The sequence below is a fragment of the Gigantopelta aegis genome, chromosome 10 (assembly GCF_016097555.1).
Source record: "Gigantopelta aegis isolate Gae_Host chromosome 10, Gae_host_genome, whole genome shotgun sequence".
Classification (NCBI taxonomy): domain Eukaryota; kingdom Metazoa; phylum Mollusca; class Gastropoda; order Neomphalida; family Peltospiridae; genus Gigantopelta; species Gigantopelta aegis.
The window spans coordinates 47,368,014-47,380,492 of record NC_054708.1 but is presented as its reverse complement, the minus strand read 5'-3'; the positions used below and the strand labels follow the sequence as shown (position 1 = coordinate 47,380,492).

The window sequence follows — 12,479 nt, the reverse complement described above, 5'->3', positions numbered from 1 at the left end:
CTTTAAATTTGCTTCCACTGAGAGAGAGGGGAGGGATCTAACTCAGTCGGCAGAGTATTCGCTTGAGATGCTTAGATCATAGAAACAAATCACCTCTCTTGTGATTTTTTTCTGTCCCAACGAGTGCTCCAGGTCGCAATATTGCGAGTAATTCTGCTACGGCACTGAACTGTGCAGTCCTATGAGAATTGTCAAATTTTCATAACCTATTTTGTTGTTATGCAAAAAAATTTCATGCAGCGCCAAATTCGCCAACTGCCAATTTCAAAAACAACTGGCCAGTTTTATTTTAATTTGGCGAAATAATTTCATGAATTAAATGATGTTTTGTTGGAAAACAAACGGGTTTCTGCAGTTTTTGAAGTCGGATTGAAAATTTGGCGAAATTTTCTGCTGACCCAGATCTAGCCCTGTGTGACATGTAACTCATTTCATTTTGTGCTATGACCATATAAATCATGTCCAAAATTTATTGTGGACACTAAAACTAGGTTATGTATAAATTTCACGGTCAAATAATCCTTAACAGGACTTTCACTGGAAATAATTCCGGTTTAGCCAGTTTTCACACATGTATATGTAGAGTATTTCATTGAAAATTATTCAAAAGTGGCTACCAGTAACTTAACATTTTATTATTTTAGCCAAATATTAAATGCTATAGGGTGTATACTACCAAATCAAATCCCATAGACGACAATAGTAACATATACGGCTAAAACTCCTACCTGCAACGTATCAACCTACATAAACGCCACGGATATAAATACTACCACCCCTTACACTTAAAGTGAATCAGAAAAAAATGGGGGTCAAGCTGCTCGTTTCTGAGATAACGGGTAGCGTCTATGACTACCCTAGTTTCGCACAAAATTTGAGTACTTTTTTTTACAGGTACCCCATACATGTTTCAAGCACAAGGCTACTTGACACATTGGTACTAGATGAAATAAAATTGCACATTTATTTTACCCAGATGAAACTATTATTTTTTACAACCAACACACTCACATTTATAACCAATCACAGGACTTGTGGTGTTCACTTCTCTATCAAAAGTTCGGTGCACCTCGAACTTTGACCCAGCCGGAAGTTATTTGGTATAGTACTACCTATAGCCACTTTGTATGAATATTATCAAATGGAAAATTTGGCAATGGCCAGGGTGAGCCATGCTTAATATGTAACACACCAAACATACAATGGTAAAAAAAACCCTGCTCTTTGTCATCATACGTCATGTAATTGGAACACCATAATAACCATAAGTCTTTGTCATTTGATCTGACCAAGCCAACATTGTTGCATCTGTAGATGACACGATACCGACCTCAGTTGATACCGACCTCAGTCGTATAATGATGAAGTAATCAGACTTAAAGGGACATTCCTGAGTTTACGGTCACTACATGTCTGCAGCTAATGTCTGCAGCCTTTTTTAATGAATAAGATTACAATTTAAACATATTTTATTGTTTACAATACATGTATCAGTGTCTGTACATAGAGAATGTTTTTGATCATGAAAATGTTTGCAGTACTTAGTTCAAATTTAAATTTATTTCCTAAAGATGTTTTCTTTTTCAAACATGTATACAAAATTATTGAGAGGTAAAATTCACTTTGGGCTACTATACAAATATCAGGATGGTCAACTGACAAGTACTGTGTTCGCATCCCAGTACTAGCTCCCACCCCTGAGAGGGAGTTTCAACGACCCAGTCAGGCTTTCTGTCAGAAAATAATTTGAGGGTATGTAATAAGAACAAAACAGACCATAAGTGCCACTACTATGAGTATGAATGTTTTGATACTGGACATTGAAATTCATGTGCTTTAATTGACAAATATTAAACAGCAATTGTGTAACTTTCATCTGAAATTTTTTTATAAAAATATATCCATTAATTTCCAAGATTTTAGTGTATGTAATTTTCCCTCCATACCCTCTGGCAGAAATTCTTTCAGTGGGTGGATGAACTACACCAACTTGTTGCATTTGAATAAAACACAACTGACTGAACTGTGAGTACGGTTGTTTTTAATCAAGTGGTGTTGAGAATTAAGCTCTCTCCATCACAAAATACGCCTATAGTCCTGTGAAAAAAGCAAGTTAATAACTAGCTAATTTTAACATGTATGTAGAGTATTTCCTTGAAAATTAATTAGAAGTAGCTAACTTAAAGAAACTTTTATTTGCTAAATACTAAATGGGGTGGCCACTTTGTAAGAATTGCTAATTTGGCAATGGAAAGGGCGAGTCCAATTCCTGGCATCTTCCAGTGCCTACATACAGGAAACACAGGGGCGGATTATAAAGGGTTTCCCAGTTGCATGGACCCCCCCCCACCCACCCCACCCCCGGCTAAAAAAAAATGTATTAAGTAGGGCTGATGTATGCATGCATGTTTAAAACAGTTCACAATAAACACACTCACTCACTCTCTCTCTCTCTCTCTCTCTCTCTCTCTCTCTCTTTCTCTCTCTCTCTGTCTCTCTCTCTCAATGTTTTAAAATTGTGTACCGATTTTTGAAACTTGTGTAGCAAAATCACGATGCGATACTGAACACAATGTTCCCTGACATACATGTGATATTTACCATTCTTGAACTTATTGACATGTGTTAACTTCCAGGTTACTTCTGCAGGGCTAGCTCTGCCATTTGCCCATATTCGCCTGAAATATAGCCTACTGTACAATCTGAATCAGTTAACATGTATGTACATGTATGTATTCCATAATACACAGCCATAGATGTGGATTTAGGCAGCCCCCAATAAATAAATAAATAAATAAAAGATAAAAGATAAAAAATCATGTGTCAAAGAACAAAATAGCAATCACTGGATGCAATTTACTTTATGAATAAAAATGAAAACATCAATTTATTAATCATCGGCTACTGGAATGAAGGAAATGTTTTATTTAATGACTCACTCTTGCAACACATTTTATTTACGGTTATATGGCGTCAGACATATGGTTAAGGACCACACAGATAATAGCCACCGACATAGCCCGAGTACCAGTGTCCCCACCACCACCCCCAATAAAATAATGTTTTTTTTACTGTATTAAATTTTATAAAATCATACATACATAGTGTGGTTTGCCCCCCCCCCCCCCCCCCCCACAAAAGTGGGTTGGCCCTCCCCAATATAAAATCCTGTCTACTTCATTGCCGTTCGAAAGGCAGATGTACATTTGAACATACACACACAACATAAAGAAACCTGGTTAAATACGTAGGTGCTGATGGGGTTTCTTCCTGTAGTGTGTGTATTAGTGGTGAATAAGCAAAATATTTGTTATCGGTGAACTCGAAAATTATCAATGTGAAGTTATTTAATGTCAAACGTAGAATTTTTTTCTACTGTGTGGTAGTCAGCCATTCCATGTTTTTGCTATAAGAGTAATCTCTGATTGAGAGAGCGATCATAACCGTACAAATGCCTGTCTAGCTGTTGAACGGCAGAGTACTCGGGATACCACCGACGGTGATCGATCCTAAACTGACTGTGCATCAGGCAAGCTCTTTACCACTGGGGTACATGTACGTAGCCCAGTGGTACAGCGCTCTCTTGATGCACGGTCGGTCTAGGATCGATCCCCGTCAGTGGGCCCATTGGGATATTTTTCGCTCCAGCCAGTGCACCAGGACTGGTATATCAAAGGCAGTGCTATCCTGTCTATGGGATGTTGCATATAAAAGATCCCTTGCTGCTAATCGAAAAGAGTAGTCCATGAAGTGGCGACAGCGGGTTTCCTCCCTCAATATCTGTGTAGTCCTTAACCATATGTCTGACGCCATATAACCGTAAATAAAATGTGTTAAGTGCGTCCTGACAAACACCCGATCTCTCATAACACAACCAATGATACACCCTACAGCATTACCCAATTGTTGAACATCCACTAATATAATGTAAGCAAAACAGCGAAATATCTTTTGTTGTTGGTAGACATTACAGATGACTGTAATAGGCACTGAATATGCTCTCTCTCTCTGTCCAGGGTATATAGTCCACCCTGTGTGAAGCAACCAACTACAGGTGTGAATAAGAAAATCAATGATTTGCAATATTAAGGTGACCTTTTATACAGGTGGTTCTTTAACAGAGGTACCAGCACCAACTAGTCTAACTAGCACACATGTACCATCATTTAATAACATAATAAACAAGCAATCAAATAACTTACCGTATTGTAACTCAACAAAATGACTTGATCCACACACTTAACTTTTGTTTATATTATTATTATTTACTTATTATTTGTGAAAGTATGGCCTTCTCTCTATCAACTCTGTTTACGTGCCAAGATCCCAATATTTAACCTGTAATACAGGTCTACCAATCAGAACGAGTCTATCAACGTCTGTGTTGCCTTCCCGGTGCTATAATGACACTCGTTCACAGTGTGAAGTCAGCACGTGTGTCCGCGTTCGCAATTCACTTGTGGTTAGCCCAATTACGTCAGCACCGGGATCTTATCACAAGTCTTAAATGTCAATAATATATATATTTTTTAATATTAACTTTTTAATATTATTACTTAAAACAAAACAAAATAAAATATTTGAATATTGTTCACTTATATATTAGTGTTAGAAGGACTTTCTTTTGGCACTGTCACTACACTAGCCCTAACCCTAACTCTGTTTATAATAAGTATTTATAATGTTCTTTATATGTGACAGTGCCAAAGGAAAGTCCTACCTTAGTGTTAAATGTGACGGTCATAGGGTAATCATATGCGCCAGAATTATGTTTATCAACAATTAGTTCTACGTTTCATGATAATTTTTGTGTGTACGTGAGTCTCTTATCTGGGTCAGATGTGGGCGTATAAAGGGATTTTGGTGCCAACAAAGCTAACCCTCACAGTTTCGTATTAATTAAAACGAAAGTACAAATTATCTCTAATGTAAATTTATTATTATAGATTTATGACAATTAATTATGAATTTGTCTTAGTCCTCAGTAACTTTAGAAATACAATCATAACAACGTTTATGGTAGCTATTTGTACGACAACCGTAATTTACTATTTACAACGTTACAAATACTGTGTATGGCTGGCAATAAATAAAGAAAAGTAAATATTGAACGACACATGGAGCACATTATGTGGCTAGTGTCATTATTATGTATAAAGTACACGTATATTCTAATTGTGGGACTTGGTTTAGGGTACTGTAGAAGAAACCTACTTCTGCATTTTGTAAATGAGTGTGTGTGTGTCTCCACCTCGCACTATTTTCCTTTAACTTCAATATTAAATAATTTAATGCAGTAAATCCTATTCTAAATTATATGTAACTGTCAAATATAATTATAGTTGCTTTAAAATAAAGGGAAGCAAAATGGGAATATTCTAAGTTGTTTTGTTATGTATATGTATACATGTACGTATACATACCTAGATTTATTTGAAACTGTATGCTGCGTTGTTACTTCTTCCGTATATATAAAGTGTGTATTGCTATACCTAAACGTAATTGGATTGTACTGTTGAACTGATTGAATTCTCATCATGACTACTTCGACTTCTAGCAATTGTACGTCAATCGAGGCCGTGCCCAGGATAAACATGTCTGAATCTTCAGTTATACTTTCCTTCCTTCACTCAAATTAATAAATCATGATGCTTGAACCTTTATTGGATATGTTAATATGTTATCAAATCCAATAAAGCATGGGGTTAATAAGTTAAATAGTATGTAAACAAGCATAATGGGGTTTATGTGATTGGGGGGGGGGGGGGGGGCGTGTGTTTATCGACGATGTCTTAAAAAGGGATTTTAAAGGGTGTTTTGACAGATCACCGGTATTTATGTAGGACCGAACCGACAATCCTCCGTGGCCGAAACCGTAGGAGTGAACAGGGTGGGGCGAAACGTCAGACTGTGATAGACATTTAAAAATAGCGATCTGCCGGCTTTTTGTCCTATTCTGGATAGTAAAACCGGCTTTCGGCCGCAACATCTCGGTCTAGTACATTGTTATACTTGGCTAGCTTTGTATGAAAACCAGGAAACTCACATGATTTTTACTTTTCCTGCGAACTGTGTTTTTATTTATTTTACTTTTAATATAAATTTTTTCAACAATGTTTTTTAATGCAGAGGACGATGACCAGGACTTTATGGGTCCTGAAGGCGGCAGGTACCCGTTCGTAATTATGACTTGCATTACCGTAACGGTATTAATGCCAGTAATATCGACAATATGATTATCAGTAATTATTGAGAAAGTGAAACCACCCCCACTCTCCGATCACGGCGGAGCATGCTGTGGAGACTAGAGCCCCTCCTCCCATAATTCTGAATAAAACATATTATTGGTAGTAAAGTGTAAGGCAGAGATGATTTTTTTTTTTTTTTTAACAACACCACTAAAGCATATTGATTTATTAATCATCGACTATTGGGTGTCAAACATTTGGTAATTTTGACATATAAGATATAGTCTTAGAGAGGAAACCCGCGAGATTTTTTCCGTTAGTTGCAAGGGAGCTTCTATATGCACCATCCCACAGATAGGATAGAACATACCACAGCCTTTGATATACCAGTTGTGGTGCACTGGCTGGAACGAGAAATAGCCCAATGGGCCCACTGACGGGGATCGATCCCAAACCAACTGCGCATCAGGCAAGCGCTTTACCACTGAGCTACGACCCGCCCCTTTTCTTGTAGAATGCCGGAAATTGCATTTCAGGGCATCTAGTTTTCAAAATATTATGAGGAAGCATACCACCAAACCCCCCTAGTATCTTTGCTTGGCACCCTTGACCTCAGTCAACCCCTCCTAATGTCTACTTGCTTCCACTGTGCCTGCTCTTGTATTATTAACAGGCTTTAAAGTAAGAAAGAAATGTTTTATTTAATAACGCACTCAACACATTTTATTTACGGTTATATGGCGTCAGATGTATGGTTAAGGACCACACAGATCTTGAGAAGAAACCCGCTGTCGCCATTACATGGGCTACTCTTTCCGATTAGCAGCAAGGGATCTTTTATTTGCGCTTCCCACAGGCAGGATAGCACAAACCATGGCCTTTGTTGAACCAGTTATGGATCACTGGTCGGTGCAAGTGGTTTACACCTACCCATTGAGCCTTGCGGAGCACTCACTCAGGGTTTGGAGTCGGTATCTGGATTAAAAATCCCATGCCGCGACTGGGATCTGAACCCAGTACCTACCAGCCTGTAGACCGATGGCCTATCCACGATGCCACCGAAGCCGGTACTTTAAAGTAAGATGCAAATGGTCACCTGTTCAAGTTGCATCTTGATTAAGGTGATTGAAAATACAGTTAAAGTTTGTTTTGTTTTAATGACACCACTATAGCACATTGATTTATTATTCATCGGCTATTGGATGTCTAACATTTGGTAATTTTGACATATAGTCTTACAGAGGAAACTTGCTACATTTTTCCATTGGTAGCAAGGGATCTTTTATAATTGTTTCATTACTACAGGGATTATTCCAAAGGTGTGTTAATTGATTGTCATTGTCGGTAAATTATTTTAAGTTTAAGCGATTTCCATGAAGTAAGAACAGATAAGATCTCAGGTATTGACACAAAAACTTACATGATGACATAAACGTCCAAATATTACTGTAATAAACAATAAGTATGTTCCTCATATGTTGAGTGTAATACAGTTTGGTTCTGTTCTGTTCTGTTGTTTTTTTCACAGATTTATTTTTCTTTTGATATTTATTTTATTAGAAGCCTATTACTGTTGCATTTACAATATTCAAATTAAACGCACATGTGTGCATGCAAACAAACACATACACATACACACACACACACACACACACACACACACACACACACATGCATGCATTATTACATTTACTGAACCGTAGAATTGGCATGTAACTCCATAATGAATAAAGATAAAATTTGTATCAAAACATATTAATTTATTAAGTTTTTAACCCATGACATCTCAAATAACATTTGTTATTTTGTAAAACAGTTCAGGATAAATACAATAAATAATCTTTACAAATTACCATCAAACTGCATAGGTTAAATCTTCTTTTCTGATATAGGTTTTAAGGCATTTGATGGAACATCCCAGGTAATGTGAATGACAACACCGTAATACATAATCAGAGCCATATCTCTTCACAATGCAGTCGAATTGGCATTTGTCAAAATAGTGGATGGTTCCATGGATCTCTATCTAGTGCCTCATCTATAGGAGGACAGCCATTCTTGATTAAATTCTTTACTGGAGATTTGACCCCTCTTGCATCACTATAGTGTTATCCCTCTTGCACAGTTCTACCTTTGGTCTCTTTGTACTGCATTATGTTTTACTTTGAGTGGGTTTAAAACTTGCTAACATGTTTTTACATGTATTTTAACTGTATTCATTATGAAGTTACATGCCAATTTATTGGTTTCCTGTTGAAGCAAACGGATTATATATGGTAAGCACATTATTATTATTCAACAAAGAATATTCTAGTTTTTATTTTGGCTGTGTAGTTAAATTTCAATATTATACTTGAAGGGCCAGTAAGATTTTTTGTCAACTGGCCTGCTGGCAACCACAGTTTTCATGTTAATTTTCAACCCAGTTGACCCCTTTAAAAATAATAATTAAAAAAACCTATGAAAACTTCATACATTTGAGGCTTCAAAGCTTATGTAATTTATCTTGAAAGGAATGGGTTAATGTTTGGTTTTTACATTTGTAACAAAATTACTGTTTTAAACTTGTCATAGACAGACTCAAAATTGCTATACATATAGGTGTTAATTTTGCCTAATTGTTAAGTCTGAGCCTTGTAATCTAGGTCTGCTCAAGTCATAAAATTCCTTATACTGATTCAAAGCATTGAATTTGTTAGGCATACTGCAATGACTTTAAAAGTCTCCAGATGTTATTAGTCCTGAATCTAGATTTAACCTTTTATAAGTACATGGCCAGGACACATGAACATATAATCACTGACTTATAATAGAAGGCGTAAAAATTCATCATCATGTTCATTTTGGGCGACTTAAATATTAAAAAAATAATGGGTTAGTCGCCCAAATAATAATATGTAGGCGATCTTCTTTAGAGTTATAACATATGAGCCACTATTAATATTTGTATTCCACATTAAAATCATGCTTGTGGTTCTCTTACCATAATTTGCCAACATCCATTATTATTTTTGAGGGGGGGGGGGGAACCATATTTTTTGGTGAATTTCGAGCCTTGATGTATTCAAGCATTCTCATTTCTAGAAAACAATGGTGTACATCCTGCCAAAGGCCCAAATTGTGAACTTGATTGTGTAATATCAAATGAAGCATTCATATACTATAGATATAGAGACTTTTCCTTTAATTCACATTAATTTTCTGTTTTCAGATCCAAACTTGGCAGTTTGTTTGGAATGGACAAAGCCTCTAACCAAGGTGGAAATGAATCTCTCACCTATACAGCACCAAAACAGCCAAAGAAGAAAGGTAGGAGATCTACAGTGACATTCAAATTAGTTTTCACTGTCCCTTTTTAAATATCAGTACCGAAAATAATCTCTATAAACCGGATACCCGTAAACCCCGACTTGTTACTACCTCATGCACTTATGGTGCTCTTAGTGCTAAGATCTCTTTGTGGACCATCACACTAAGACTAGTTATCCTGTGAAAAAACATTCTGATACTACCTGATATAAAATCATAATTCTGATGTAAATATTGTTAGAAAAACTTTCCATTTTATTTTTAATTTTATTGAATAAATTTACTGAACTGTTTCTTATTTGTTTTTAGAAGCAACCCCTGATGGTGGAACTGCTCCTGCTGTTGTCATAGTAACAGTTGTCCATGCATACAAATTGTAAGTTTCGTCTTCAGTCACAAAAAGATGTTTTGCGAACTGGCACCCAAATGTCTCATAATTAAGATTTTGTATAATGGTTCAGTACTAGGTTTGTAAATTTTGGAGCGCGATTTAATGATGTCCCTCATCATGATTTTCTTTTGCCCGTAACAAAAGGTATACTTGTGTTATTTAGTGATAGGTATTCGTTAACTTTTTTCTTTTGATTGTGCTTTTTAAAAACTGTAAAGTAAAATTATTTAGCCATATAGGTTAACCAGATTTTCTATGAATGAGAAGGAAATCACATTGTCAGAAGTCAAGGTCAGTGTTAACTAATATGCCGGTATGCATTCTGCTCCTAGTCCTAAGTGTTTGCAATTTGTGTAATTATTAGTCTAGTGGGCGGGACGTAGCCCAGTGGTAAAGTGTACTGTCGATTTGGGATCGATCCTTGTTGCTGGACCCATTGGGTTATTTCTCATTCCAGCCAGTGCACCATGACTGGTATACCAAAGTCCATAGTATTTGCTTTTCTGTCTGTGCGATGGTGCATATAAAAGATCCCTTGCTACTAATGGAAAAATATGGCTGGTTTTCTCACTAAGACTAAGTCAAACTTACCAAATGTTTTACATCTAATAATCGATGATTAATAAATCAATGTGCTCCAGTGGTGTCGTTAAACAAAACAAATTTTAAGTACTAGTATAAGAAAGTTTAAGCATAGTATACATGTAGCATATATCACAGAGTGAATTCTAGGGCTATTGATATTGTTAATTATTTTTACAACGGAATGTTTACACTGAGTGATTTACATATTTCAGAGTTGATGGTCACTATGCCAGCCAGGGAAAACTTGGAGCCACTATTCTAGCCAACCATGTTTCCAAAGATGTAAGTATTGTTTGCCTGATAAATAATGCTGAACAGCTAAACATGTAGTGAGAGGCTAACTTATAGAACCTTAGACATATTGAAAAAAAGATCTTAAGATGCATTAGACTTTTAAAGTTTTATGTGAGAGAATAATTAAAGATGGCTGCCTAAGCTGGTTTTATTTTATACATCATTCATCTGTATTTTATGGTGTCACAGTATACTTCTGTATTTATGGACATTTAAATATTTTGACTGGTATATCAAAGGTCATGGTAAGGACTGTCCAGTATAATTTTTAGCCTATGTTGCAACAGTGGCAGTCGTCATCAGGAACAGTAAGCAAACATGTTAAACATTGCATTCTTTTCCCATAATGATACAAATGGTGTGTGTTTTCTTTCTTCTAGTATCGGATATTGCTGTATGTGTCCAAACAAAAACAAGTTACAAATGCCAAGATTACACCAGCCTTCAACTACCAGGTTTGTATACATGTCATCTCTGGTGAAAAACCTTCAAAGTTCATCCCTGGATTGTTGTATGTTTCCCATTCCACTTCTGTAGAGTGTTCACTTGAATTATTGATGAATTACTGGATCAATCACTCTCAATGGGCTAGGTTTTTCCCCCCATTTCTAATAGTGTCCTCATGACTGGTACATTAAAGTCCATGGTATGTACTGTCCTGTATGGGAACGTGTATATAAAAGATCTACTCTTATTTGGAGGGTCCTAGGTTTAAATTCATTCAGTGGAGCTTGATTTATTTCTTACATTTATTACTTTAAATATTTTAACCCGATTTAATTTGGTAAAATATTGTTTGTATACTATGCACTTGTCTGTTAAATTTTGATTTTGCATCTGTACTTAAGACACAAATATTGTGTTTTATTTTTAAGTTATTGCTTCTTTTTAAATGTATTTATCTAAAACAAATTTCAGATACAACCTAATAACTATGCCAGCTTTTATGATGAAGGTCGGATGAACTGGTCTGTGATGTTCGACAAGGAAGAAACAGCTTGCAAGTTTGCGAAAGAGGTGATGTTTGATGAGGTTTAAAAAAAAAGAAAAAAAGTGCCTAGCTTAGATTATGACAGTGTTATAATATTGATTAGGCCCTTACTGGTCCAACCAGAGGAGATTATAGGTTTCGTCGCTGTCCTCCAAACCTTTCTTAGATATTGAGTTCAAATTTTGTGTACAGCTTTATCACATACTAGTATCCTTACAGTTGAAGTTTGACGTTCAGGGTGATTGACCTGTTTTTGACAAAGTTATGGCCCTTGAACTGAAAAGATATGAACATTTGTTTTCCAGACTTTTTTTTGACTATATGTTATAGCTTTATTATGTACTATTACAGGTAAAGTTTGACTTCCATCACAATTTACCAATTTTTGACACTTGAACGTAGGAAAAACTCCACAAAAAACAACATAGGAGATACGGAAATTTGTTGGGTTCGGTAGGGGACAAGTTTTGAGTTAGCAGTACTCTCAGAATGCTTGTTTTTATTTTTTGAATAGGTTGCATTAGCTAATACTAACATTTACTGAACCAAGCTTTTGAAACTATTACAATATTTTATTTTGATGCAGGTTGGTCTAGCTTACAATAAAATAGTGCTGGAGTAAGTTGATTTTAGCATTTCTTTTCAACATTACCTGTCCTCAGCAAGTGCACCTCCTCTCTACCCATTGGCTGTTGGGATGTTCGGACCAGACCACTTGTGT

At 36.1% G+C, this 12,479-nt stretch overlaps 2 protein-coding genes across 4 annotated transcripts in view; one reads left to right on the top strand and one right to left on the bottom strand.

Moving 5' to 3' along the window:
* Nucleotides 1-4,775, bottom strand: part of LOC121382806 (high affinity copper uptake protein 1-like) — a 54,740-nt gene extending 49,965 nt beyond the window's left edge. Inside the window, exon 1 of the mRNA XM_041512426.1 lies at nucleotides 4,203-4,775. The gene's annotated coding sequence lies outside the window, so the exon portion shown is untranslated. The remainder of the gene's footprint in view (nucleotides 1-4,202) is intronic.
* Nucleotides 4,776-6,033: 1,258 nt separating this feature from the next.
* Nucleotides 6,034-12,479, top strand: part of LOC121383024 (FK506-binding protein 15-like) — a 48,809-nt gene continuing 42,363 nt past the window's right edge. For all 3 annotated transcript variants that reach the window (XM_041512761.1, XM_041512760.1, XM_041512759.1), the window contains exons 1-6: nucleotides 6,034-6,169; nucleotides 9,400-9,497; nucleotides 9,807-9,873; nucleotides 10,686-10,755; nucleotides 11,148-11,222; nucleotides 11,686-11,784. In XM_041512761.1, coding sequence (XP_041368695.1) covers nucleotides 6,114-6,169; nucleotides 9,400-9,497; nucleotides 9,807-9,873; nucleotides 10,686-10,755; nucleotides 11,148-11,222; nucleotides 11,686-11,784 — 465 coding nt within the window. In that variant the 5' untranslated portion in view covers nucleotides 6,034-6,113. The remainder of the gene's footprint in view (nucleotides 6,170-9,399; nucleotides 9,498-9,806; nucleotides 9,874-10,685; nucleotides 10,756-11,147; nucleotides 11,223-11,685; nucleotides 11,785-12,479) is intronic.